The 26,373-nt window shown below is 43.7% G+C and overlaps 1 protein-coding gene and 1 non-coding gene across 4 annotated transcripts in view; one reads left to right on the forward strand and one right to left on the reverse strand.

The window, feature by feature from the left end:
- The window catches only part of CLIP3 (CAP-Gly domain containing linker protein 3), a 68,817-nt gene that overhangs the window by 32,452 nt on the left and 9,992 nt on the right, over positions 1–26,373 (reverse strand). For all 3 annotated transcript variants that reach the window (XR_013274403.1, XM_077480451.1, XM_077480442.1), the window contains exons 2-4: positions 11,885–12,033; positions 10,926–11,065; positions 5,856–5,949 (exon numbers count right to left, since the gene is read on the reverse strand). Coding sequence is in view for 2 of the 3 variants with exons in the window: in XM_077480451.1 (XP_077336577.1) it covers positions 5,856–5,949; positions 10,926–11,065; positions 11,885–12,020 (370 nt within the window). In the remaining variant the exon portion in view is untranslated. The remainder of the gene's footprint in view (positions 1–5,855; positions 5,950–10,925; positions 11,066–11,884; positions 12,034–26,373) is intronic.
- LOC143989635 (U6 spliceosomal RNA) lies at positions 24,201–24,302 on the forward strand. The gene has a single exon (XR_013277053.1). It is a non-coding gene; the product is annotated as a U6 spliceosomal RNA (small nuclear RNA).

A 26,373-nucleotide genomic window follows, 5' to 3' on the forward strand; every position in this document is an offset into this window, starting at 1 on the left:
TTCCACTGTTTGTTGAGTTTATTAAAAGTATAGCTGCTGACTTTTAATAAACAGTCACTTACCTGTCCCACGGTCCAGTGATACGGCCACCCGAAGCCTCCATTCTCTCCCCCTCCTCTTCGCAGCACCGACATTGTAAGTGTGGGCGCTCATCTGTGACAGTTCGCGGCTTCACAGCCAGGCGCACTGCGCATGCACGAGACATGGTGTTCTCTGTCAAGGGCCAGGTAACCTTCTGGGACCTCTGACATATGTCCCAGAAGATTGCCGGGAGGGAGGGGCTGCCTAGGGGGAGAGGAGGAGTCGTCTAGGTGGCGAGAAATTGAAAGGAGGAAGTGGGACAGGAAGTCCCACTCCAAACCAGGTACCCAGCCCCCCCCACAAAAAAAATTACATGCCAATTGTGGCATGTCAGGGGGCGAGGAGTACTTAAAGCGGAAGTTCCACTTTTGGGTGGAACTGCACTTTAATGACTCCTGGTATTGCTCTAAGGCATGAGGCTAGAAACCTGCAGTAGGCATTCCAAGCAGTATGATAGGCCTTCAATGTGTTGCGGCACAACGACTGATCAATGAGCTGGGTAGCGTTGTGAAGGTGTGGCTTTAACCCATCATCAGCTGAGACCAAAGTTTATTAGTTATTAATAATTTCTTCAAATTTATTTTATTGGATCTAGTATTTTTCCCGTTGGCGATATATGAATGGATGGATTCACACAGATATTGTGTGTTTTTTACATGTTTCAGTCATTTTAGATATTTTTCATTATTAAAGGTTACTCTGTAATGTTCACATTTATACGTTTTTAGAAAAAAGTTTTTTGCTGTTTCATGTACACATAAATTTTCCATATAATATACATGAATATGTTTTTAGGAGTCAGTTTATTTTGATATAATGTTTATTCGACTGTTTTAAAGTCAATTTACTTTGTCATAATACACATTCAAGTTCCTTAGTACTTCTTCCACCACCACATTTATGTGGTCCATCTCCATGTTTTTCCTTGGCTATGTGTGCTTCTTTTCGACCACATTTGTTTGCAATTAAAGGCAACAAAATTGATCATGTACCAGCATATATATGCGGCCAATATGTATGGCCTTATAGCTATGACTAAGCACTGATGAGGGTGTGAAATGCGTCAGTTGTCCTTTGCCTGTACTCCTGTTGTTTTACATGAACTTTGAGGATTCTTTACAATAAAAGGTGTTATATTGGAGTGCGGCTGTTTCCTTTCACTAAGTAGCCGGTATTTGCCAAGTTGGAAATTCCATAGTTAAAATTGAATTGCGTATCATCTATGATTGTGAGTATGTACGAACGTACGAATGGACAGACTGAGTACCGACTGGTAGCTTGTGGCAGGTGCCTCACGATGGAGACCGGGCTGCAGGAAGCTGTATGACAAATGGAATCGTGTCATGTCAGATTCGGATCAAAGTGCCGCTGACACAACTGGACTCAAATTGAGTTTTAGAGTGTATAAATGGACCCAATTCGGATTGTTGTGTTGCCGGTGTGACTAGATCTGAACCAGACAGTAGGGTGTGTGAAATGAGCTGTCAGAGTATGTGAAGCAGAGTATTGGCTGACTTATGAGTACATACGAGGGGTAGGGAATGCCCCCTTTGCTGCCGCTGCGCTGTGAGATTTTTAGGATTGCCTATCCCCTGAGAAACTGATTGCTGCCATGCTCTAAACCTGCGGAGGTGAGGTCTTCGCTGCCGGCTTGTGGCATGGTTCCAGCTATATGACAAGGAGAGGGGGGTGCGTGTGTTAAGAGGAGTCATAGTGGTAGGATAGTGAGCGGAGTTGTATACAGAAAAATAGACAAGAAGAAAAAGGAGAAAGACAGGAAAAGGAATGACAGGCGCAGATATAAGCCAATTTGCGCTCTGAAGCGTTGAATGCTGTTGAGTGGAAATTTAGAAAACTCTAAAGAGTGCATGGCAACTGAGGTGAGCCAGGCGGTGACTGGCCAGGCCACCGATAGGTCAGGTGCCCATCTGTACTGAGCACAAACCTGTGAAACCAGAGCACCGGGTCGTACTGGGGCAAGAAGCTGAAGTCTGGTACAATCTAAGTAGGAATGTTGCGTTCTGTAGTTGGTGACGTGGGCTCTGCCTGCCAACACTTGCACCGTCAGCAAACTCAAAGTTTGGTGACCTTGACTGCGTAGGTGAAGGGCCGCCCTTCGAAAACAAAGTGTAATGCAAAGAAACATGTAACTAATGTCTAATGAGCAGCTCAAATCGTGTATGTGAAGTGAACGTTTAGTGAAAGGGTGCTGCAGGGTTATGTGAGAGTGGAGCCTGTGTACTACACACCTGACGGACGCCCTAGATGCGAAGTCCTAGTTGAGGTCAAGAACTCAATCAACCGGGGACCTGTAGTAAGGGTGACATAGAAGTCCAGTTTGTTTTTATTTTTTATCTTTTTAGTGACCTGTCCACACCCCTAGTTATGTGACTGGCCCCCTGGTGAAGATGCGATCCGTGTGTGTGTGTGTGTGTGTGTGTGTGTGTGTGTGTGTGTGTTTTTTTTCTCAGAATATAACATCCATCCTGGTGCAGGATGGAACCTGAACTCTACTGATCTAAAGAAATGACAGACAGAAAACGGTGAGTGGCTTGATTTATGCCACTATAGATGATGAGTGGCCACATACCACTAGAAATGATGCGTGGCCAATATGCCACTGGAGACATGCTTGCAATGATTGTAAGAAAGCAGCCTTAATAGGAGGGCAAATAATAGAATAGCAAAAAACTGAGTTTGTAGGAATGAACTAAAACCATGAACGATTGTAAACCGTGACTAAGAGTGTATGAAATGGATCAGATACGACTCGTTGTGCCGCCGACGTGACTAGATTAGAATCAAACTGTGAAATGAGTGAAATGTATCCAATACGAATCATTGTGCCGCCAATGCGACTAGATTCGAATTGGAATGGGAAATGAGAGAAATGGATCCGATATGAATCGTTGTGCCGCCAACGCGACTAGATTTGAATCGGACTGTGAAATTAATTAAATGGATCCGATATGAATTGTTGTGCCGCCGACGTGGCTAGATTCTAATCGGACTGTGAAATTAATTGAATGGATCAGATATAAATCATTGTACTGCCAACACTAGTAGATTTGAATCAGGCTGTATGAAGGGTATGGAGTGTATAAATGACCTGTCAGAGTATATGAAGAAGAGTATCGGCTGAGTTATGAGCATGTACGAGCGTATGGATGGACTTGGTCTGAGTAAAGACTGGTAGCTTATGGCAGAGGTCTCACGATAGAGACCGAACTGCAGTAAGCTACGTGATAGATGAAAGGTGATGTGTGGTGCAGAGGATACGAATCGCTGTGCCATCGGCACGACTGGATTTGAATTGGCTGTTGTAGAGTGTATGAGGCGACCTGTTGGATACCTTGAGACTTATGACTAAGCCAGAAGAGTGTGTGCAGCTGTGGTGGTAACAAACGTAACAAATAAAAGTGACAGTTTACAAATCAGTGATGCCTGAACTGAGAGATGTCAGATAATGACTTGGAGGATTTTAACTAAACTATGAGCGACTTCGTACGTGGTACGCTGATGCAATTGGGATTCAAATCAGGCTGTCGTAGATTGTTAGCGTGCCACCCCCCTTCACAACTGAACCTGTACCAACCACCCAACCCCCAAGGCTTAATCGAAGTGCAAACAAGGCACCAGGTGGGTCTAATTACCATCTAAATCAGCCACAGAACCATACATGCTCAGCTCCAAGGGATGAGGCTGCAACCCCATGGACTGTGAATCCTACAACCAGCGAAGCCTGTGCTGAGTGATGTTGGACAACAACCAACAGCGGCTCGGAGACTTGGATCTACGAACAAATCGTATGTTTGAAAAGGGATGGTAAACAAGGCAGAGGGAACCTATGAATCTACTGTGCCTGTGCCGAATGATGTCGGGACACGACCAACAACGACTGGAGGCAACTAACTGTGAAAGGGATATGGGATAAGAAACCTAACCAATCGCAACATTGCGTATGATATGTTGATGGTTTAAATCCTACCTGGAACCGCGGGTGACAACCGCCGACGAAGACCACGAACGGAAAGCCGCAACTGGAATCTAACGCATGGACACACGAACAAAGAATGAGCTGGGGAGAATCTGCCTAGTGACATGTATTATTGCTCACCAGAACCGACAAGGACCACTGGTGGGTGAGCTGCTTAACTATCCCCTGGACTCCTCCCATAAATTCAGGCCCCCATACTCTCCTTATTATATATAAAACAGAGCTCAGTTATTCAAACTGCATTAGTTTTGGGTTAATTGTCCTTTAAATACTATTTATTCCTAAAATGGCCATGTATTATATAACTCAGATGTCTACCAAGCTGGAGCAGGTTTGTAAATATAATTGTTACCCTTTTTATCCTTCTTTAACCACTTGCCGCCCACCCTATTACAAATTGACGGTGGCAAAGTGGTTTCATAATCCTGACCGGACGTCATATGACGTCCTCAGGATTATGAGCCACTGCGCGCCCCCAGGGGCGCGCATCGCGGCGATCGTTTTTGCGGGGTGTCAGTCCGACGGAGACTCTTTACCACGTGATCAGCCGTGTCCAATCACGGCTGATCACAGTGTAAATGGGAAGAGCCGGTGATCGGCTTTTCCTCACTCGCGTCTGTCAGACGCGAGTAGAGGAGAGCCGATCGGCTGCTCCTCTGACAGGGGGTGTCTGTGCTGATCGATTATCAGCACACCCCCCCCCTCGAGGATGCCCACACTGGACCACTAGGGACGCCACCAGACCACCAGGGAAAAGGTAATCCTCCCTAGACCACCAGGCATGCCAATGGTCAGCACAATGGATGCCAATCAGTGCCCATAATGGATGCCAATCAGTGCCCACAAGGGGCATCACTGGTTTGGCATGCATTATTGTTTGGCACTGATTGGCATCCATTAGTACAGTATAACACCAATGCCGCCTATGAGTGCCCACCTGTGCCGCCTATGAGTGCCCACCTGTTATGAGTGCCCACCTGTGCCGCCTATGAGTGCCCACCTGTGCCGCCTATCAGTGCCCACCCATGCCCATCTGTGCCGCCTATCCATGCCCATCTGTGCCGCCTATCCATGCCCATCTGTGCCGCCTATCCATGCCCATCTCTGCCGCCCATACATGCCAATCCGTGCCAGCTATCAGTGCCAATTTGTGCCACCTATCAGTGCCCATCCGTGTCGCCCATCCGTGTCGCCCATCAGTGCCGCCTATCAGTGTCCATCAATGCCACCTCATCAGTGCCACTTCATTGGTGCCCATCAGTGCCGCCTTATCAGTGCCCATCAGTGTAGCCCCATCAGTGCCCATCAGTGAAGGAGAAAACGTACTTATTTACAAAGTTTTGAAACTGAAACAAAAAAAAAAACATTTTTTTTTTTTAAATTTTCCGTATTTTTTTATTTGTAGTGCAAAAAATAAAAACCATAGAGGTGATCAAATACCACCAAAAGAAAGCTCTATTTGTGGGAAAAAAATTATAAAAATTTCATTTGGGTACAGTGTAGCATGACCGCGCAATTGTCATTCAAAATGCGACAGCGCTGAAAGCTCAAAATTGGTCTGGGCAGGAAGGTGTTTAAGTGCCCTGTATTGAAGTGGTTAAAAGCTGCCATCAAGGGCCCAGCAAGTGTATACCTTTTATTTAGATGAAGCTGTATTCCTGAAAAGTTATATGCGGTATAAAAAATATTTATTTTATATATTTCATTTTGTAACGTTTTCATAATGGTGCTATAAGTGGAAAACATAATACTATACATAAAAGAATTGATACATTACCCACTCCATGGGCTCCAGCTTTACATGCGTAGTGTAAAAGTGTCATGTCTGTTAGTCCATCCCTGTCATTTACATGACATCCCCTCTTCAAAATCTGTCAGGATAATGGCTGTGAATATTCATCCAATTCATAAACATTGCACAACAAGCAATTCTTACTCTAACGGAATCTTAATTTACATTTGATGTCAAAAGCAATAGAATTTCAGAATAACAAATGATATTATGGTCATATTTTTTCAGTATAAATATTCATCCATCTGATTCCAGTATACAGCCTTTGCTAACCAATGGCCACCCAACAATACATGTTGCGCCAGGAGATTGTGCATTGAGTTGATACTCCTGGCGCAGTATTTCTAAGCATGTGACTTATTCTATCTTGTGTGCTGATTGGGGGGGGGGGGGGTTGTATATATGTGTGTGTGTGTGTGTGTGTGTGTGTGTGTGTGTGTGTGTGTGTGTGTGTGTGTGTATATATATATATATATATATATACACACAGACACACACAGCGTTGTAAAAATGTATTTGCCCCCTTCCTGATTTTTTATTTTTTTGCATATTTGTAACAGTAAATGATTCAGATCATCAAACAAATTTGTATATTGCACAAAGATAACCCAAGTAAATACAAAATCCAGTTTTTAAATAATGATTTAATTTATGAAGGGAAAAAAGATGTCCAAACCTGCCTGGTCCTATGTGAAAAAGTAATTGCACCCCCCTCGTTAATTGTTAATTCATGATTGAACTGTGAATAACCAAATTTTTGGGAAAAATTAGTTAAATTTTGCTTGCCACACCCAGATCTGTTGAATCAAGAAATCACTTAAATAGAAGCTGTTCTAAAAAGCGAAGCATACTAAAAGATCTCAAAGAGCAACACATCATGTCGCGATCTAAAGAAATTCAAGAACAGATGAGAAACAAAGTAATTGATATGTTTATGTCTGGAAAGTGTTACAAATCTATTTCTAAGGTGTTGGGACTCCAGCGAACCGTGGTGAGAGCCATTAACCACAAATGTAGAAAACTTGTAACAGTGGTGAAACTTCCCAGGATTGGCCAGCCTACAAAAATGACTCCAAGAGCACAACAACAAGTCATCCAAGAGGTCATAAACGAACCAGAACAACATCTAAAGAACTCCAGGCCTCACTTGCCTCAGTTAAGGTCAGAGTTTGTGATTCAACAATAGGTAAGAGACTGGGCAAAATTGGTATCCATGGAAGAGTTCCAAGGCCAAAGCCACTGCTGACCAGAAAGAACACAAAGGCTCGTCTCACATTTGCCAAAAAACATCTTGATTATCCCCAAGACTTTTGATAAAATATTCGGTGGACTGATGAGACAAAACTTTTTGGAATGCGTGTGTCCCATTACATCTGGTTTAAAACGAACACAGCATTTCATAAAAAGAACATCGTACCAACAGTATGACATGGTAGTGGTAATGTGATGATCTGGAGCTGCTTTGCAGCTTCAGGATCTGGAGGACTTGCCATAATTGATGGAACCATGAATACCAGAAAATCCTGAAGGAGAATGTCTGGCCATCAGTTCCTGACCTCAAGCTCAAGCACACTTGAGTTATGCAACAGGACAATGATCCAAAACACACCAGCGAAAAGTTCACCTCTGAATGACTAAAAAAACAGGATTAAAACTGAGTCTCACCCAAAAGGGGAAGCTCCACTTGTTTGCAACCTCAACTGCCACATTTGGCACTTTTTAGAGGGGAGGGGGGAGTGGGTACCTGTTTTTTTGCCGTGTCAATCTGAGGGAAAGTTCAGCCCCCCCTCCCTCAGAGTCTTCTGGGACGCATCACAGGTCCCAGAAGACCATGGGACCATTCACCAGGCTCAGCGCGACTCATGCAATAGGAAAATCAGTCAATTCCTGTTTCTCTTACTAGAGATGCCAGCGCCTGCACCAAAAGCCAATTGAAGAATCGGTTCGGGAGAGGGTATCACTACATCCCCTGGCAGGTAAGTGTCTCTATATTAAAAGTCAGAAGCTACAGTATTTGTTTTTTTTAAGAAACCTGGAGATCCTCTTTAAGATTTTGGAGTGGTCCAGTCAAAGTCCGGACTTAAATCCAATTGAGATGATGTGACATGGCTTTAACCAGGCCGTACATGCTGGAAAACCCTCCAATGTGGCTGAATTAAAGTAATTCAAAGAAGAGTGGGCCAAAATTCCTCCACATCAATACGAAAGACTCACTGCCAGTTATCACAAACGCTTGATTGCAGTTGTTGCCGCCAGCTATTTTCCTTTAATAAATTAAATCGTCATTTAAAAACTGCATTTTATATTTACTCAGGCTATCTTTGTGTAATATTAAAACTTGTTTGATGATCTGAATCATTTAAGTGTGACAAATATGTAAAAAAAAAAAAAATAAGGAAGGGGGCAAACACTTTTTCACAGCACTGTATATATACTGTTTATCTTTCATTAATAGAATGTTATATACAAGGACAAATACTATATTTTGGGATTATTGAAGAGAAATATTTGCGGTAAAAGCATTACATTAAACTATAACCGGTTCCCGACCGGCACACGTCGATGTACGTTAATGGCACGGCTGGGAAATGGGCGTACCTGTATGTCCCTTTAAATTTGCCACCGGGCCAGGACCTCCATGATCGTCTCACGGAGAGGAAGAACAGGGAGATGCTAATGTAAATAAGCATTTCCCCATTCTCCCGTTCTGCCTAGTGACAGTGACACTGATCTCTGCTCCCTGTGATTGGGAGCAGAGATCAGAGATGTGTCACACACAGCCCCTCCCCCCACAGTTAGAATCACTCCCTAGGACACACTTAACCCCTACAGCGCCACCTAGTGTTAACCCCTTCACTGCCAGTCACATTTACACAGTAATCAATGCATTTTTAATCACATTGATCCCTGTATAAATGTGAATGGTCCCAAAATAGCGCCAAAAGTGTCCGATTTGTCCACCATAATGTCGTAGTCACAATAAAAATCACTGATTGCCGCCATTACTAGTAAAAAATTAATAAAAATGCCATTAAACTATCCCCTATTTTGTAGACGCTATAACTTTTGCACAAACCAATCAATAAACGCTTATTGTTATTTTTTTTAACCAAATATATGTAGAAGAATACATATCGGACTAAACTGAGGGAAAAATTTTTTTTTATATATTTTTTGGGGATATTTATTATAGCAAAAAGTAAAAAATATCAAATTTCTGTTTTGGGTTTAGATACAATTTACCCCTTCCCACCTAAGGGTAAAACAAATCTAAATGCCTAAGCACAATTTTGCAACTTTGACATGTGTTAGTAAAACTGTATATATCGTCACAACTACTTTGTGTATCCAGCTGAATTATACCTTGTTTTTTCAGGACAAATTGGGCTTTCTTTTGGTGGTAAATGGTAATAGATACCTTCTGATTTTTTTTTGTTTTTTATTATCAAAGAAAAACTGGCGCAAAATAGTAAAAAAAAACAAAAAACGTATTTTTTTAATTTAGCTGTATATTTCTTTGTATTACCATAATTTACCACCAAAAAACAATCCAAAATAAATTCTCCTGCTTCTGACAAGCACAGCAATACCACATGTATGTTGTTTCTACCCATAGTAGGGCGCAATGGTGTGCATTTTGCATATTTTTTTATCCTATCTGAAACACACTGACACCAATACTAATTTAAACTTTTTTTTTTTTTTATTCTACCCAAAATATGCTGACTGTGACCCTTAACCCCGTTCAGGGTTGAGTGAGTTTGGGGTGGAGGAACTTGGACTGGCCTTTAGAGTCCTGACCTCAACCCAATAGAACACCTTTGGGATGAATTAGCGTGGCGACTGTGAGCCAGGCCTTATCCAACATCAGTACATGACCTCACAAATGCGCTTCTGGAAGAATGGTCAAACATTCCCATAGACACATTCCTAAACCTTGTGGACAGCCTTCCCAGAAGAGTTGAAGCTGTTATAGCTGCAAAGGGTGGGCCAACTCAATATTGAACCCTACGGACTAAGACTGGGATGCCATTAAAGTTCGTGTGAGTGTAAAGGCAGGCATCCCAATACTTACAGTGCCTTGAAAAAGTATTCACACCCCTTGAAATTTTCCACATTTTGTCATGTTACAACGAAAAAATGTAAATGTTTATATCTGAAAAGTGTGGTGTGCATTTGTATTCAGCCCCCTTTACTCCGATACCCCTTATTAAAATCTAGTGGAACCAATTGCCTTCAGAAGTCCCCTAATTAGTAAATAGAGGCCACTTGTGTATAATTTAATCTCACTATAAATACAGCTGTTCTGTGGAGCCCTCAGGACGTTTATTGGAGAACCTTAGTGAACAAACAGCATCATGATAGCCAAGGAACACACCAGACAGGTCAGGGATAAAGTTGCGGAGAAGTTTAAAGCAGGATTAGGTTATAAAAAAAATCCCAAGCTTTGAACATCTCACAGAGCACTGATCAATCCATCATCGAAAATGGAAAGAGTACGGCACAACTGCAAACCTACCAAGACATGGCCATCCACCTAAACTGACAGGCCGGGTAAGGGGAGCATTGATCAAAGAAGCAGCCAAGAGGCCCATGGTAGGCAACTCTGGAGGATCTGCAGAGATCCACAGCTCAGGTGCATGGGCGTCCGCAGGACGTCCCCCGGAATTGTCAAGAAGGTGTTGCAGTGTTCGCTGTGGCCGCCACTGACTTTTTCTGAGTCAGCCGGTTGTTCTGTGTCCTGACATATCTGATGTTCCTCCCTCACCCCCAGCCTGCTCCTCTTCAGTGATTGGCTGCCTGCCTGTGTACATATTGTGTAGATCCACCGGTCTATCATAATTTAACCCTTACAACAAGTATTCCCCAGAAGCAAGGGAATAGTAAAGAGGAAGAGTATACTAAATAAACAACAAAGTAACCCTGAGCAAACTATTCCATTGATGTGACAATTAACTGCTGTGATATGCTGTATATATTTCATATCTATCTGAGTCCTCCAATATCTTTAATAACATTGGGGCTAGAACCCCAGTTCTTAACAAAGGAAGTTACCTCGCTGCCGATCACATCGATCTTGTGCTGGACTTGTGGAACCCATTGCCGGATGATAGCAAACAGTTCAGGGATGGTCGTTTGAGGGTCAAACAAGATTTCCTGGCATGCAGGGTCGTTAGGGTCAAAGAACGTGAATGCTGTAATGTAAGTAAAAGAAATGGTAATTCATTGAATTTGGTTCTACAAGAAAGAAAAATGACTTTTTGACAGATGCAGTCATTGCTGTTGCCTCCATTATCTAATGTGTCTGAAATAGAAAAGATTGGTCACAGCAACCAATTCAATTTTGCCTTTCATTCTCACATATTGCACCAGGAACATGAAGGGGAAATCGGGTTATTGTGCACAAGAACTATTCCATCTGCAGACATTTTGGATCTTTACATTCTTGTACATTATAGGCTTTTGTATGTAATTAAAGAGCTGGCATACACTAGGACAGTTTTTCCTCAATCAGGGTGCTCCTGCACCCTGGGTGCCATCTCAGTTCCCCTGGGGTGGTGCAAGCACAAGACCAAATTTGCCCTGGATCTGAAATGGATGAGAGGGCTCATGATTAGGGGGACTCTGTGGTGATGGAGCTCTCTGTCATGAGGGTACTCTGATGTGATGAATGGCTCTCATGTTTAGGAGGCACTCTGATGTGATGGAGGGGCTCTAGGATGATGGGGGACCTCTGGTGTATAGGGGGGATTTTGATGTGATGGGGGGGATTCTGACATGAAGGAGGGACCTCCCTTGATGTGATAGGGGGACCTCTGTGAACTTTATCAAGGTAGTTGTGTGCATCATCCCAGGCTCAGGTGTCCTACTTATAAGTAATATTTATGTTTTTTACATTTTAGAATGGATCCCTTGAGATTTTGCATAATTGTAAAGGGTGTCACAAATCAGAAAAGGTTGAGAAACGCTGCACTTGGAGAGATAGATACAAAAAAAACTCAGTTGCTGATTACCATAATCCTTTGGAAGAGGGGCCGGTGCAGAAGGGTGAACCACGGGTCGTTTCCTCTTCTCTACGATGGGGCTCTGGAAATCCAGGGGATGTTGGTTCTCCTCCGGGGCGCAGTCTAGAGGATCTTCTCTAGTCATGGTTCTCTGTTCACTGATGTAGAAATTAAATGATAAATACCAACATTAGATCTGCAATTTACTGTTACCCAGACCAGTATTATCACAGCAGCACATTTCTAGTACAGGCCAGCATTCTTAGCCCTTGTACACATGTTCGGACATTCTGACAACCAAATCCGTTGGATTTTGTCAGACGGATTTTGTCCGAAACTGTTGCATACACACGGTCGGACAAAGTTGTCGGAAAATCCGATTGTACATAACGTGATGACGTTATTTCGTTACGACGGGACTACGTTCAGGCTAGTAGCCAATAGCTTTGGTCTAGGAATTTTATCTGAGCATGCGTGCCACTTTGTCCGTCCTAGTAGGCTACACATGATCGGAGTATGTCCGATCGGAGCATTTTGTCTGAAAATTTTACGGACAAGTCGGAAAACTTGGTCCGTCGGATACACCGATGGAAACAGTCGGACAAAATGGTCCAATAGGACACAATCTGTTGGAATCTCCGACCGTGTGTACAAGGTCTTAAACATACCTATGTACCCAGATAGCAAGTAATTGTGCGGCAAGTTTGAAAATGACTTGCTAAGCTATTGTTAAGCTTGTCAGACTTCACAAGTTTGTTGCACAATTGCAGCAAGTCCGCATTGCATGACTCCAGATCAACTTTCTTTGCAAACAATCAGCAAGTCTGCTGCAAGTTCTGGTTCAGTTATGTTGTGCAACAGTCATCCCACCACAAGGGTCACTGTGGCTGAATTTTCATGTTGTAGACTTGCAGAGCTCTTGCTGTAAACTCGCCACTGCAACTTTGCTCTTGCTAGAGACTTGCCACGCAAATTTGCTACAAATTGGGAAAGTTTCAACTAGAACAGAACTCGTGCTTCAAGTGCTCTGCAAGTGTACAACTTGCCAGTGAAAATGTGCAGCAAGTTAACATACTTACAATTCAACACTTCCACAAATTTGTAGCAAGTTATTCTTGCTATCTGGGTACTTTGTGTATAAGTTACATAAAACCTAGTAAAGACCCAGTATCATTCCAATAACACATTGCCAGTACAGACCAGTGTGATTTCCAATATCACAATCACAGGACAGATTAGTATTATTGCAGCATTGGGGTCCCTATTCCTCTGCATGGAGTTTACATCTGCTTTTTTGGGGGGGGGGGGTGGTTACTTTGGTTTCCTCATACTCTCCGAAGACATGCAGATGGGTTAATTGGCTCCTGCCTAAACTGTCCCTAGTATGTGTGTGCGTGAATGCAAGCTTGTCAGACCAGGACCTGAGATTGTAAGATACTTAAGGGCAGGACCTGATGTGAATGTACAATATGAAACGTGCTGTGTGCTCGTGACAGGCTGGGGTTTGTACCAGAGTTGTCAGAGGAGATGTGGCTGGAAATGTTATGTACCTATTTACCTATGTACAGTTATTGCATCCACTGACATCAACTATGATATTTGCACCAAACTTATTATACTCCTCAGTGGCTGTTTAAAATGCTGAAAAGAGAGAACACTATATGTCACAAGTGTTTGCTGTCTGAAGGGACCTTGTTGCATATGGAGTAGGACTCTTCCAAAGTGAGGCCACTCTGGTCACAGGTGACTGAGTGTATGGTTATGAAAAGTGGTGGCTGGTGCTCAACATTTTGATGGTTTGAGGGTGGGGGGTATCAAACAAACCTGGCCCCCCCACTCACACTAATGCCCCCTCCCCCCCGGGAGATGGACGGGAAGGCAGCGATCAGTGGCCTTACCTTAGGAGGCCGATGACGGTGGTCCTAGACCCGGGGTAGGGCTCCTGGAAGCTTACAGAGGCTGCTGTTGCCCCTCTGCCCCTCCACCTGCTGCTCCTCGCTCCAGCTTGCCAAGGTAAGAGCCGGGGCCGTTGCTTCTCCTACCGGCTGAACAGACATTGCTTCTCCTCCCAGCCAAACAGGAAGTGGGTCCTGAGACCCGATTGGCTGGGAGGAGAAGACATTAGCAAATATTAATTTGCTATGTCACACAACTGGGTGGGCTAAGGGTGCAGTGCTCTACGCCCCGAGCCCACCCTTTTTTTAAGCCAATTAGAGCCTCAAGCTCTTATCATGTGCTTAAAAAAAAAAAATTGAAATCCATGAGTCCGGTGCCCTGCATGTAGATTAGGGGCCGGGCAAGATTAGGGGGGCGGCACACCTGTGCCCCTAATGGTGCGGTCGCCGCTGGAGATGAATAATGCCACAAAGAAATTTATTAGGACTCTAAATTTATGTGAGCAAATTGATTTCTAGGAGATGGATATATACACATCCTCTTACTATCTAGGCATGGAAAGTGATGATCAATGCAGATATCCCCCCTCCCCCTTTATAGGATGACACATGAGGCTCGGGGGTGTTTGGTTTAGTTGGGAAGACTTTCCTGCAACTCTGGATGGTATTCTGGAAGAGGATGGTGCTTCTATGCTTGGTTAGGGCTGAAGGCTGGTGGGGTAGACACCCTGACTTATACTGAAACTTAGTTGGGTGGACAGTTCCTAGGAGTAGTGCAAAAGGGGAGGGAAGGGATACTTCTTTATCTTTTCGGTATCTGGACCTGATTCAGTAATCAACACTCATTGTTACTTGGTGGAGTGTTCGCTTGTGTATGTTAACCACTTCCGCCCCGGAAGAATTTAGCCACTTCCTGACCAGAGCACTTTTTGAGATAAGGCACGGTGTCGCTTTAGCTGACAATTGCACGGTCGTGCAACATTGCACCCAAACAAAATTGATGTCCTTTTTTTCCCACAAATAGAGCTCTCTTTTGTTTGTATTTGATCACCTCTGCATATTTTATTTTTTGCACTATAAACAAAAAAAGAGCTACAATTTTGAAAAAAATGTATATTTTTTACTTTTTTCTAGAAAAAATATCCCCCAAAATATATAAAAAAAAAACAAATTTCTTTCTCAGTTTGGGCCAATATGTATTCTTCTACATATTTTTTTAATTTAAAGATTTTTATTGAGTACACCAGACAGGGCAGAGCAGAATTGCTTCTACATATTTATGATAAAACAAAGCGCAATAAGTGTATATTGATTGATTTGTGCAAAAGTTATAGCGTCTACAAAATAGGGGATTGCGTTATGGCATTTTTATTATTATTTTTTATTAGAAATGGCAACGATCTGCGATTTTTATCGTGACTGTGACATTATGGCGGACAGATCGGACACTTTTGACACTATTTTGGGACAACTGTCATTTATACAGCAATCAGTGCTATAAAAATGCACTGATTACTGTGTAAATGTCACTGGCAGGGAAGGGGTTAAACACGCGATCAAGGGGTTAAGTGTTTCCTAGGGAGTGATTCCAACTGTTGGGAGGATGTGCTCACTACAACATGACAGAGAACGCTGCTCCCAATGACAGGGAGCAGTAGATCTCTGTCATGTTGCTAGGCAGAACAGGGAAATGCCTTGTTTACATAGGCATCTCCCCATTCTGCGGCTCTGTGAAGCGATTGCGGGACACTGGCGGACAACGGTTTCACAGGACCCGCAGGCATGGTCACGGAGTACACAAGCCCACAATGTCGCATTTTAAAGGGGATGTACAGGTACACCCATTTGCGCAGCTGTGCCATTGTGCCGGCGTACATCATCGTGCACTGGTCAGCAAGCGGTTAAAACCCACAAAAAAAGTATTGCCAGATGATGCATTTTGTTGGATAAGCTTTATTGTTTGGACATTGGATATGATTCTCAGAACTGTACTGAATGCATTCATGCTGCTGTCTTTAACACTGGTGGGTGAATATATAGTTTGTCCTTGATGTATGACAAATGATGAATGTATTCTTATTTTTTTATTTTTTTGTATTCTGGCAAAAAACATTTTTCTGCAAAAAAAGTGCTGTGAAAATTGTTGGTGCTATATAAATAAAAATATAGGTAAGCCACTCAGTCACACAATTCCAATACAAACCAATATAATGATCATTAGGCACTGTCTGGATCAGTCATACAATCCCAGTATAGACCAGTATCAATACTATAAGGCATTCTTTGGGTGAGTCATACAATCCCAGTACAGACCAGTATCATTACTATAAAGGTATTCTGTGGTTCAGTCACACAATCCCAGTACAGATCAGTTTTCATTGGTGTGCATTAGGGTGTGCACCCCAGAGCAGAAACACACATGCATGTATATCAGCAGAGAAGTAGACGGTGTCAGTAGAGCAAAGATTGGTGTCAATAGGGCAGTGGATGAGTGTCAGTAGTTTTTTATTTTGAAATCATTTTTTACAATATTATCTTTTATTAATTTGTTACAATTTTTTTTAGGAGCCCCGTATGGCTTTTGTTGAAATATCAAGGGTCTAAACAGACCCCTGATGTCTCACTTTTGAGACAGAGAAAGAAACTGAGGAAATTCCCCAGTCCCTTTCTCTGCTGCCTGCAGTAAACATAGTTTACTATGCTTGCGTTAAGAATGAGGACAAGAGCGATCAGTTACAGATCACTCATAGTATTAATTCAGAAAAGGAAGGCCGGTTAATTAAATATTTACTAGCCCCTTCCCTGCTCCTTAGAGGAGAGGAGGGAAGCTGGCAGCAGTGCAGGGGGGAGATGGGAAGTAGGGGGAATTGGCGCCGCACAGGGTGATTAGGGTATGCCCGGAACACCCTGTGCACAGGCCTATGCCAGTATTATTACCATAAGGCACTCTGTGGATCAGTCATACAATCCCAGCACAGACCAGTATCATTAACATAAGGCACTCTGTGCCTCAGTCTCACCATCCCTATATGGACCAGTTTTAGTACCACAAGGCACTCTGTAGTTAAGTCACACAATCCCAGTACAAACCAGTTAATATTACAATATTAGGCACGCTCTCAATCAGTCAAACAATCCCAGCATAGCCCAGCCTTATTGCAGTAAGGCAATCTGGATCAGTCACACAATACCAGCCTAAGCCTGTATCATTTTTATAAGGCACTGTTTGGATCAGTCATACAATCTCAGTATAGACCAGTATCATTACTATAAGGCACTCTATGGATTAGTCATACAATCCCAGTACAGACCAGTATAATCACTATAAGGCACGCTATGGATCAGTCACACAATCCCAGTACAGACCAGTATTATTATCAAAGGGCACTCTGTGGATCAGCCACACAATACCTGTCCATTATTATTATCATAAGGCACTGTTTGGATTAGTCATACAGTCCCCATATAAACCAGTATCATTATTTTAAGGCACTCTATGGATCAGTCACACAATCCCAGTACAGACCAGTATATTCACTGTAAGGCACTCTGTGGACCAGTCAAACAATCCCAGTACATACCAGTATCAGGGATGGCCTTGCGGTTCGCGGCAAATTTTGCGTGTTCGCGATTCACCAAACTGGCGGACTTCTGGCGCTGTTCGCGAGGCGGACATATGCGTTTACATTGTGAAAGAACTTTGACCCATGATAACACATCCATCATGGGGTACAGGACAGCCAATTGAGACATTTCAGCACATGGACAATTGGACATTCCCCCTACCTTATAAATAGACCTGATCTGGCGGCCATTTTACATTCTGTCTTTTGTCAGTGTAGGGAGAGGTTGCTGTGTGGAGCAGGGACAGACTGTAGTGACACAAATCGCTAGCTATTAGGTCCACAAAAGTCCTTTTAAGGACTGGTATAGGTGTACAGTATATAGGGTTCTGGTGCACTGCTGCTGACTGCTGTGCTGCTGATTGCTGAGTGCACTGCTGACCGATTCTGCAGCTGACTTTTGTCAGTGTAGGGACAGGACGCTGTGTGGAGCAGGGACAGTCAGTTTAATCACTAGCTATTACTATTAGGTCCACAAAGATCCTTTTAAGGACTGGTATAGGTGTACAGTATATAGGGTTGTACACGTATAATATACTTTCTTTCAAATATAGAAAGCCTATAGACTGCTGAGCTGAGTGTTGACCGATTCTGCAGCTGTCTTTTATCAGTGTAGGGACTAAGGGGCAGTCTGCAAATCACTAGCTACTAGGTCCACAAAGGTCCTTTTATAGGTGTATAGTATATAGGGTTGTACACGTATAATATACTTTCTTTCAAATATAGAAAGCATATATAGTGCACTGCACTGCTGTGCTGCTGATTGATTCTGCAGCTGTCGTTTCTCACTGTAGGGAGGGACAGTTCGGTTTTTGGAGCAGGGACAGTCTGCAACTCACTAGCTACTAGCTAGCTACTATTAGGTCCACAAAGGTCCTTTTAAGGACTGGTATAGGTGTACTATTTGGTGTGCAGTATATAGTGGTGTAATACACGTATAAAATACTTGCACATATAGAAAGCATAGTATAGTGCACTTCCACTGTGAAGCATTGTGACTGCTGAGTGGTTCTGCAGAGTGACAAACGCAATTTTAAAAAAAAGTATTATAACTGGTGTGAAAAACTAGTGGCCCCCAAAAACGACAGATTGAAGCGGGGTGTTATATACCTTCTTCCACATACATACTGCACTTCTCTAGAGACTTTTGTCACAGGGTCATTTAAAAAATGACAGGAAGAGGAAGAGGCAGGCCCTTCCGCAGGGGTGGTAGGAGAAGGGCAGGAGCAACAGGCTTGAGCCAAAGTGCCAAATTGCAGAAGGTGCGTGCGATTACATCAGAGGACGTATCATGGTGCTGGTGTCAGTGCTCTCTATCTCGGTGCTGGTGTGGTGTCAGTGCTCTCTATCTCGGTGCTGGTGTCAGTGCTCTCTATCACAGTGCTGGTGTCAGTGCTCTCTATCACAGTGCTGGTGTCAGTGCTGTCTATCACGGTGCTGGTGTCAGTGCTCTCTATCACGGTGCTGGTGTCAGTGCTCTCTATCACGGTGCTGGTGTCAGTGCTCGCTCTCTATCTCGGTGCTGGTGTGGTGTCAGTGCTCTCTCAGTGCTGGTGTCAGTGCTCTCTATCTCAGTGCTGATGTCAGTGCTCTCTATCACGGTGCTGGTGTCAGTGCTCTATCACGGTGCTGGTGTCAGTGCTCTCTATCACGGTGCTGGTGTCAGTGCTCTCTATCTCGGTGCTGGTGTCAGTGCTCTCTATCTCGGTGCTGGTGTCAGTGCTCTCTATCTTGGTGCTGGTGTCAGTGCTCTCTATCTCAGTGCTGGTGTCAGTGCTCTCTATCATGGTGCTGGTTTCAGTGCTCTCTATCTAGGAGCTGGTGTGGTGTCAGTGCTCTCTATCACAGTGCTGGTGTCAGTGCGCTCTATCACGGTGCTGGTGTCAGTGCTCTCTCTCTATTTCGGTGCTGGTGTGGTGTCAGTGCTCTCTCTCTATCTCGGTGCTGGTGTCGGTGCTCTCTATCACGGTGCTGGTGTCAGTGCTCTCTCTCTATCTCGGTGCTGGTGTGGTGTCAGTGCTCTCTATCTCGGTGATGGTGTCAGTGCTCTCTATCACGGTGCTGGTGTCAGTGCTCTCTATCACGGTGTGGGTGTCAGTGCTCTCTATCACGGTGCTGGTGTGGTGTCAGTGCTCTCTATCTCGGTGCTGATGTCAGTACTCTCTATCATGGTGCTGGTGTCAGTGCTCTCTATCATGGTGCTGGTGTCAGTGTTCTCTATCACAGTGCTGGTGTCAGTGCGCTCTATCACGGTGCTGGTGTCAGTTCTCTCTATCACGGTGCTGGTGTCAGTGCTCGCTCTCTATCTCGGTGCTGGTGTGGTGTCAGTGCTCTCTATCTCAGTGCTGGTGTCAGTGCTCTCTATCACGGTGCTGGTGTCAGTGCTCTATCACGGTGCTGGTGTCAGTGCTCTCTATCACGGTGCTGGTGTCAGTGCTCTCTATCACGGTGCTGGTGTCAGTGCTCTCTATCTCGGTGCTGGTGTCAGTGCTCTCTATCTCGGTGCTGGTGTCAGTGCTCTCTATCTTGGTGCTGGTGTCAGTGCTCTCTATCTCAGTGCTGGTGTCAGTGCTCTCTATCATGGTGCTGGTTTCAGTGCTCTCTATCTAGGAGCTGGTGTGGTGTCAGTGCTCTCTATCACAGTGCTGGTGTCAGTGCGCTCTATCACGGTGCTGGTGTCAGTGCTCTCTCTCTATTTCGGTGCTGGTGTGGTGTCAGTGCTCTCTCTCTATCTCGGTGCTGGTGTCGGTGCTCTCTATCACGGTGCTGGTGTCAGTGCTCTCTCTCTATCTCGGTGCTGGTGTGGTGTCAGTGCTCTCTATCTCGGTGATGGTGTCAGTGCTCTCTATCACGGTGCTGGTGTCAGTGCTCTCTATCACGGTGTGGGTGTAAGTGCTCTCTATCACGGTGCTGGTGTGGTGTCAGTGTTCTCTATCTCGGTGCTGGTGTCAGTACTCTCTATCATGGTGCTGGTGTCAGTGCTCTCTATCATGGTGCTGGTGTCAGTGTTCTCTATCACAGTGCTGGTGTCAGTGCGCTCTATCACGGTGCTGGTGTCAGTTCTCTCTATCACGGTGCTGGTGTCAGTGCTCTCTATCTCTGTGCTGGTGTGGTGTCAGTGCTCTCTATCACGGTGTTGGTGTCAGTGCTCTCTATCACGGTGCTGGTGTCAGTGCTCAGTCTCTATCACGGTGCTGGTGTCAGTGCTCAGTCTCTATCACAGTGCTGGTTTCAGATAGTGAGGGAGATAGCAGCAGAGAAGCCAATCAGCAGGCAGTGCCAGCACCATGGCTGAGGATCAGCACTGGACTGGCACCTCCGGACCACCGCAGTGGAGCCCTGCATAGGTAGGGGTAAGGGCCGGGGGAGGGGTCAGGGGCTCAAGCACAGGTTGGTACACTGGGACACTGGCACAGGACTGCGCTGCCCTGACTGTGGCACTGATCATCTCCTGCACCCCCTTCATAGCCTGCCCTGACCTTGCCTCTCCTCCATGGCCTTCATGCGCTCCTGAATTGTCAAAATTTCACAGATAAAAAAAAGAATGCTTGTCGTTGTCTATCCCATATTCACTTAATACTTTTGTTATGTCAGTGTCCATGTGGTGGGACTATGTGTGCACAGCTAGTAAGTATTTTGTGGCTGAAAATATGACCTGTAGGTTTTTAAGTTTTGCCTGCCATTAAAGTCAATGGGGTCCACCACGAACTTTGCGGTTCGCAAACTTTTGTCCACGTTCGCGAAATGTCCCATCGGAAGTTCGTCCATCACTAACCAGTATTATTATCAAAAGGCACTCTGTGGATCAGTCACTCAATACCAACCCAGACCAGTATTATTATCATAAGACACTGTTTGGATCAGTCATACAATCCCAGCTTAGACCAGTATCATTACTATAAGGCTCCCTTCTGGATTAGTCATAAAATCCCAGTACAGACCAGTATAATCACCGGAAGGCACTCTGTGGATCAGTCAAACAATCCTAGCCCAGGCCAGTGTAATTACCATATAGCACTCTCTGTATCAGTCATACAATCTCAGTACAGACTAGTATTATTAAATCAGTCACACCATCCCAGTGCAGACTGCGATTATTACAAAAAGGCATTTTTCAGATCAATCTAACAATCTCAGTACAGACCAGTATTCATACGATAAGGTGCTCTGTGGATCAGTTGCACAATTGTAATACAGACCAGTATTATAAATACATTAAGACACCCTATGGGGCACAACCCCAGTGAATATTAGTATAATTATAATAAAGCACTCTGTGCATTAGTCACACAACCTCAATGTACTGTAGATGGTTTTGCATACGAGGAACTCTTCAGTTCAACCATATAGAAGTCAGTATCATTGCAGTAAGGCATGCTGTGGTTTAATCATGCAATCTAGCAAATATTTTGAATCTTTTTCAGATTGTGGAAACGCAAAAAGACTCAACCGAGCTCTACCACTATATTAGAGGTTGTGTGAGTAGAGTTGGTGCACTGGCCGTGTCGTTCACTGAAAGTCCATAGTAGAAAATATTAGCCGGCAACCCAATAGCTTCTTCTTTCAAAGGATTTTCTTTAGCACAACAGCAATGAACAGCCCAGCATTATGCTGGATCTTCATTGCTGTTGTGCTAAATAAAATTATTTGAAAGAAGAAGGTATTAGGTTTCTGGTTTATGCTTTCCACGATAAGTTCTTACTTCCAAAAACGAGAAGGTAACTGTAAACAATATGCCAAAGTTTGCTTGGACGGACACTTCAGTTTTTTAGAGGAAAAGGAACAAGAATAGAGAAGCTAAAGGAGGTGGGGGTGTTGGGCGAGGGGGGTACTAGGGTGATGGGATGCATGTGTGCAATGGTAAGAAGAGCAGAAGGACCTCAATCCCCAGAGCAGCTCTCCAGGAGACTTCCCCTCCTCTGAATATACAAACATGTCCCAATATGACCATGTTTTAGCATATTGTTCTCTCATGTTTTGGGCGTTAAGCATTAGGTCTTCCATGACATTAATGCTTCTGACCTTAATAAGCCACATAGCAATGGAAGGAGGGTTAGGGTCTTCCCAACGCAGGGTAATACAAGCTTTGGTGGCATTAATCAAGTGACGGAGTACTTTTTTCTCGTATGTTTGAAACAGAATTTGGGAGCAGTAGAGCACTAAGAAGACAGGATCCTCCGGTATTGAGAAGTCTGTGAATTGTTGAGAAATCCTCTGCACCTCAGACCAATACTATTAAAGTTTTGGACAAGACCAGAAAATGTGAAGTAAGGTTTCCTGTTCCTCACAGCATCTCCAGCAACGATCTGATGCCTCTGGAAAGAATTTACATAGAGCCGATGGGGTGAGGTACCAACGCTTCAATGATTTGTAATTGGATTCCTGAGTATGCGTGCATATGGATGATTTCAGGGAAAGGTGGATAATGTCCTGATGATGGACAGATGTGAAGTTTTTATTAAGATCCCTTTCCCATTTGCTGAGGTCCGGCAAAATAAAATCATCTGGGGGGGGGGGGGGGGAGATTATCAAGGCATATATCTTAGTGAGGGTATGGGGAAGAGGGTCCTTGACCTCGCAATATGATTCAAACTTTGTCCGTTGACATTTCATAGTTTGCCGTGGTCCTAGGGTTCTAAAGTAGTGACCTAGCTGTAACGTCTGCCAGAAATTTAACCCATACCGACTACCTGGCTGTGTCAATGTGGACACCGTGGGCCAGGTATCAGAGGTCAGAAAATGAGAAGCCTGAAAGCCCTTCTCGAGAAGGCAACGCAATGGGCCAGAGCAGTGCCTGGAGGGAAGCTAGGGTTTCCCAAAATGGGGAACAGCGGTGACTGAGTGGAAGAAAGCTCAGGATACGGGGCTGAACTGTTGCTCAATGGCCGTCCAAAGATTAAGATCTCCATGTCTACACTAGTTGATTAGTCTGCCAAAGTGGGCAGCTTGGTAGTATTTAAATGCATCTGGGACAGCTACTCTGCCATAACATTTAGGCAGTGTCAGAAGGCAATGCCAAGAGGGAATGGAGATGGGTAATGTCAGAAAGAGATACATAAAACTTCGGTAAGAGACTCATTTTGATGACGTTACAATGGCTAAACCAAGAGTGTCAGGCTTATCTTTTCTACTATGGATTTTTTACAGATTGTACCTACCTCATTCATCTTTGGAATGTCATTTCTTTAGCACATTTTAAAAACATAAAATCATACAACTTATGTACAAATCAGTGATATAAAATCCCTTTGCTGGCTATTTCTACAATCCCATTACAGACCAGTGTGGTTATGATAGGACGCCCGGTGGTTAGGTCATACAATCTCATTGAAGAGCAGTATTTTTACTGCCTGTGTTGACTTGGGCTTTTGTTTGCTTCAGCTAGATTTGCATTTCCATACAAGGGCTATAGGATTACAAAACCCACTTGAAGCATGTCAACTGTGGGTTAGAACAAGGTTAAGTGCAGGTTAAATACAACTGTCAATGAATGCTGAATGATCTCTGAAGCTTCTCAAAGTGGTGCCATTGACACCAGCCCAAAGCCCAAATGACACAGACCCTTTGCAAGAATGGAATCTGTGCTTCAATCATAGAACCTTAGTAAAGGCCAACATCATAACAGCACTACAGTTTATTCATACAGTCCTGATATAAAATATAATGGTTAATATTCATCCAGTAAGCACCAGTTATATAATATAATTAGGATTAATAACACAATCTCAGTACGGACCAGTTCTTCTGAAGTAAGCCACTCTTTGGGTTGTAAATAATTCAGTTGTCAGGTTACTGCGGTTGCAAAAAGTGTTTGCTTCGGCAGCACATATACTAAAATTGTAACAATATAGATTAGCAGGACCCCTGCTCAAGGATGATACGAAAATTTGTGTAGCGATCCATATTTAAAAAAAAAAAATATGGTTGCAAAATAGGACAGCACCAATATCTTCAGCAGAGTGGTCATGGCTGTGAATGTTCCTGGCAGTGTCATCAATAATGTGTAACACCAACGCACAGTCCTAAGCCCCATACACTCTATTAGATTTTCTGCAGATTTTTGTCTTCAGATTTACCAAAACCATGTAGTGCAAGGGCCTGCCTGATTGCATACAAATTTAAACTCTTAAGGTTTATTATATGGTTTGGTAAATCTGAAGATGAAAAATCTGCAGAAAATCTAATAGTGTGTATGGGGTCTAAGCAGGGCCGTCTTTAATATTGATTGGGCCCTGAGCAAAAATTTTCTTAGGGCCCCTCTCCCCCCATGCAATTTCACTCTCCACCTTCTCTGAGACATACAATAAATAGCAGCTAGACTTAAAATCATTTAACTGTATCAGATCAGTCAGCGATTGCGATTAGTTGCCAGAGGTTACAACATATCATTACTGCTTACTGACTGGTTGCTAGAGGTTACAGCACTCCTTAAGGCTCACTGATTAGTTGCTAGAGGTTACAGCACATTATTTCTGCTTGTTGATTGGCTGCTAGAGATTACTGTACAGTAATACTGTTCACTGGTTGCTATAGGTCACAGCACATCATCTCCTCACTGCAGGGGGGCATGATATACATATGAATGCTGCCGTATTTACATATCAATGCCATTGGCCTTAGCTAATTACATATGCATGTCACTGCTATTTACATATGAATGTCGGTTATTTTCATGTAAACACAGGGCCCGTGGGTGAGTCATCTGTACACAACAATAGGTCAGAGCTGGGCAGCAGCTAACAGGACACAGCACAGGACTACAACCTCAAGGGACAAGGGAATGTAAACTGGGATAGTTGGCAAGTATGAGGCAGCTGCTTTGGGCTCCACAACAATGACAGGGCCCAGGGCAGCTGCCCCTTTTGCCCTGCCTTAAAGACGGCCCTGGGTCTAAGTTCTTGCTGAGTACATAAGGCCTTGATGAAGGTCCCGTCACTGTCTGAAGGTTAAGTTATCCCAGAGGATTATAATAATTGTCTCCTTGTGCTGCCAATTCCTTTCTGAAAATGGTAGGACACTTTCAGATTTATTATGTATAATGGCTCAAATTGAAATGAAAATGTGTAAAGTGTAGGAACCAATCAACATCTGTCTTTTTTTGTCATTTGACAACAATAACCTCATATGTGATTGGCTGCTATAGATTACTGAGCTTGGTACTTTCATATTAAATTAGTCTGCATATGGATACATTGCTTTTTATGCAACACAAAATATTCCAATGACACAATCCCAGTACAGACCAGTATTATTACCATAAGGCACTCAATGGATCATTCACACAATTCCAATACAGACGATTATTATTACAATAATTCACACAATCCCAGTACAGACCAGTATATCTACAGTAAGGTCTTCTGTAAATTAGTTACACCATATCCCAGTACAGACCAGAATTATTACTATAAGGCACTCTGTGGATCAGTCACACTATCCCAATACAGACCAGTTTTGTTACAGTAAGGCACTCTGTGTATTAGTCACAATCCCAATACAGACCAGTTATCTAGTTCATTAACACAACCCCAGTACACGTAAGTGTTACTACAGTAAGGGATCCCATGGATCAGTTACACCATCCCAGTACAGTCCAGTATTATTACCATAAGGCACTCTATGGATCAGTCACACCATCCCAGTACAGACCAGTATTATAATAAGGCACTCTATGGATCAGTCACACCATCCCAGTACAGACCAGTATTATAATAAGGCACTCTATGGATCAGACACACCATCCCAGTACATACCATTATCATTACAATAAGGCACTCTATGAATCAGTCACACCATCCCAGTACAGTCCATTATTATTACAATAAGGCATTCTATCGATCAGACACACCATCCCAGTACAGATCAGTATCATCACAATAAGGTATTCTATGGCTCTGTCACACCATCCCAGTATATACCATTATCATTACAATAAGGTGCTCCATGAATCAGTCACACTATCCCAGTACATACCAGTATT

Source organism: Lithobates pipiens, unplaced genomic scaffold (genome assembly GCF_037356315.1).
Source record: "Lithobates pipiens isolate NorthernLeopardFrog02 unplaced genomic scaffold, aLitPip1_a1.2 Scaffold_1, whole genome shotgun sequence".
Lineage (NCBI taxonomy): Eukaryota > Metazoa > Chordata > Amphibia > Anura > Ranidae > Lithobates > Lithobates pipiens.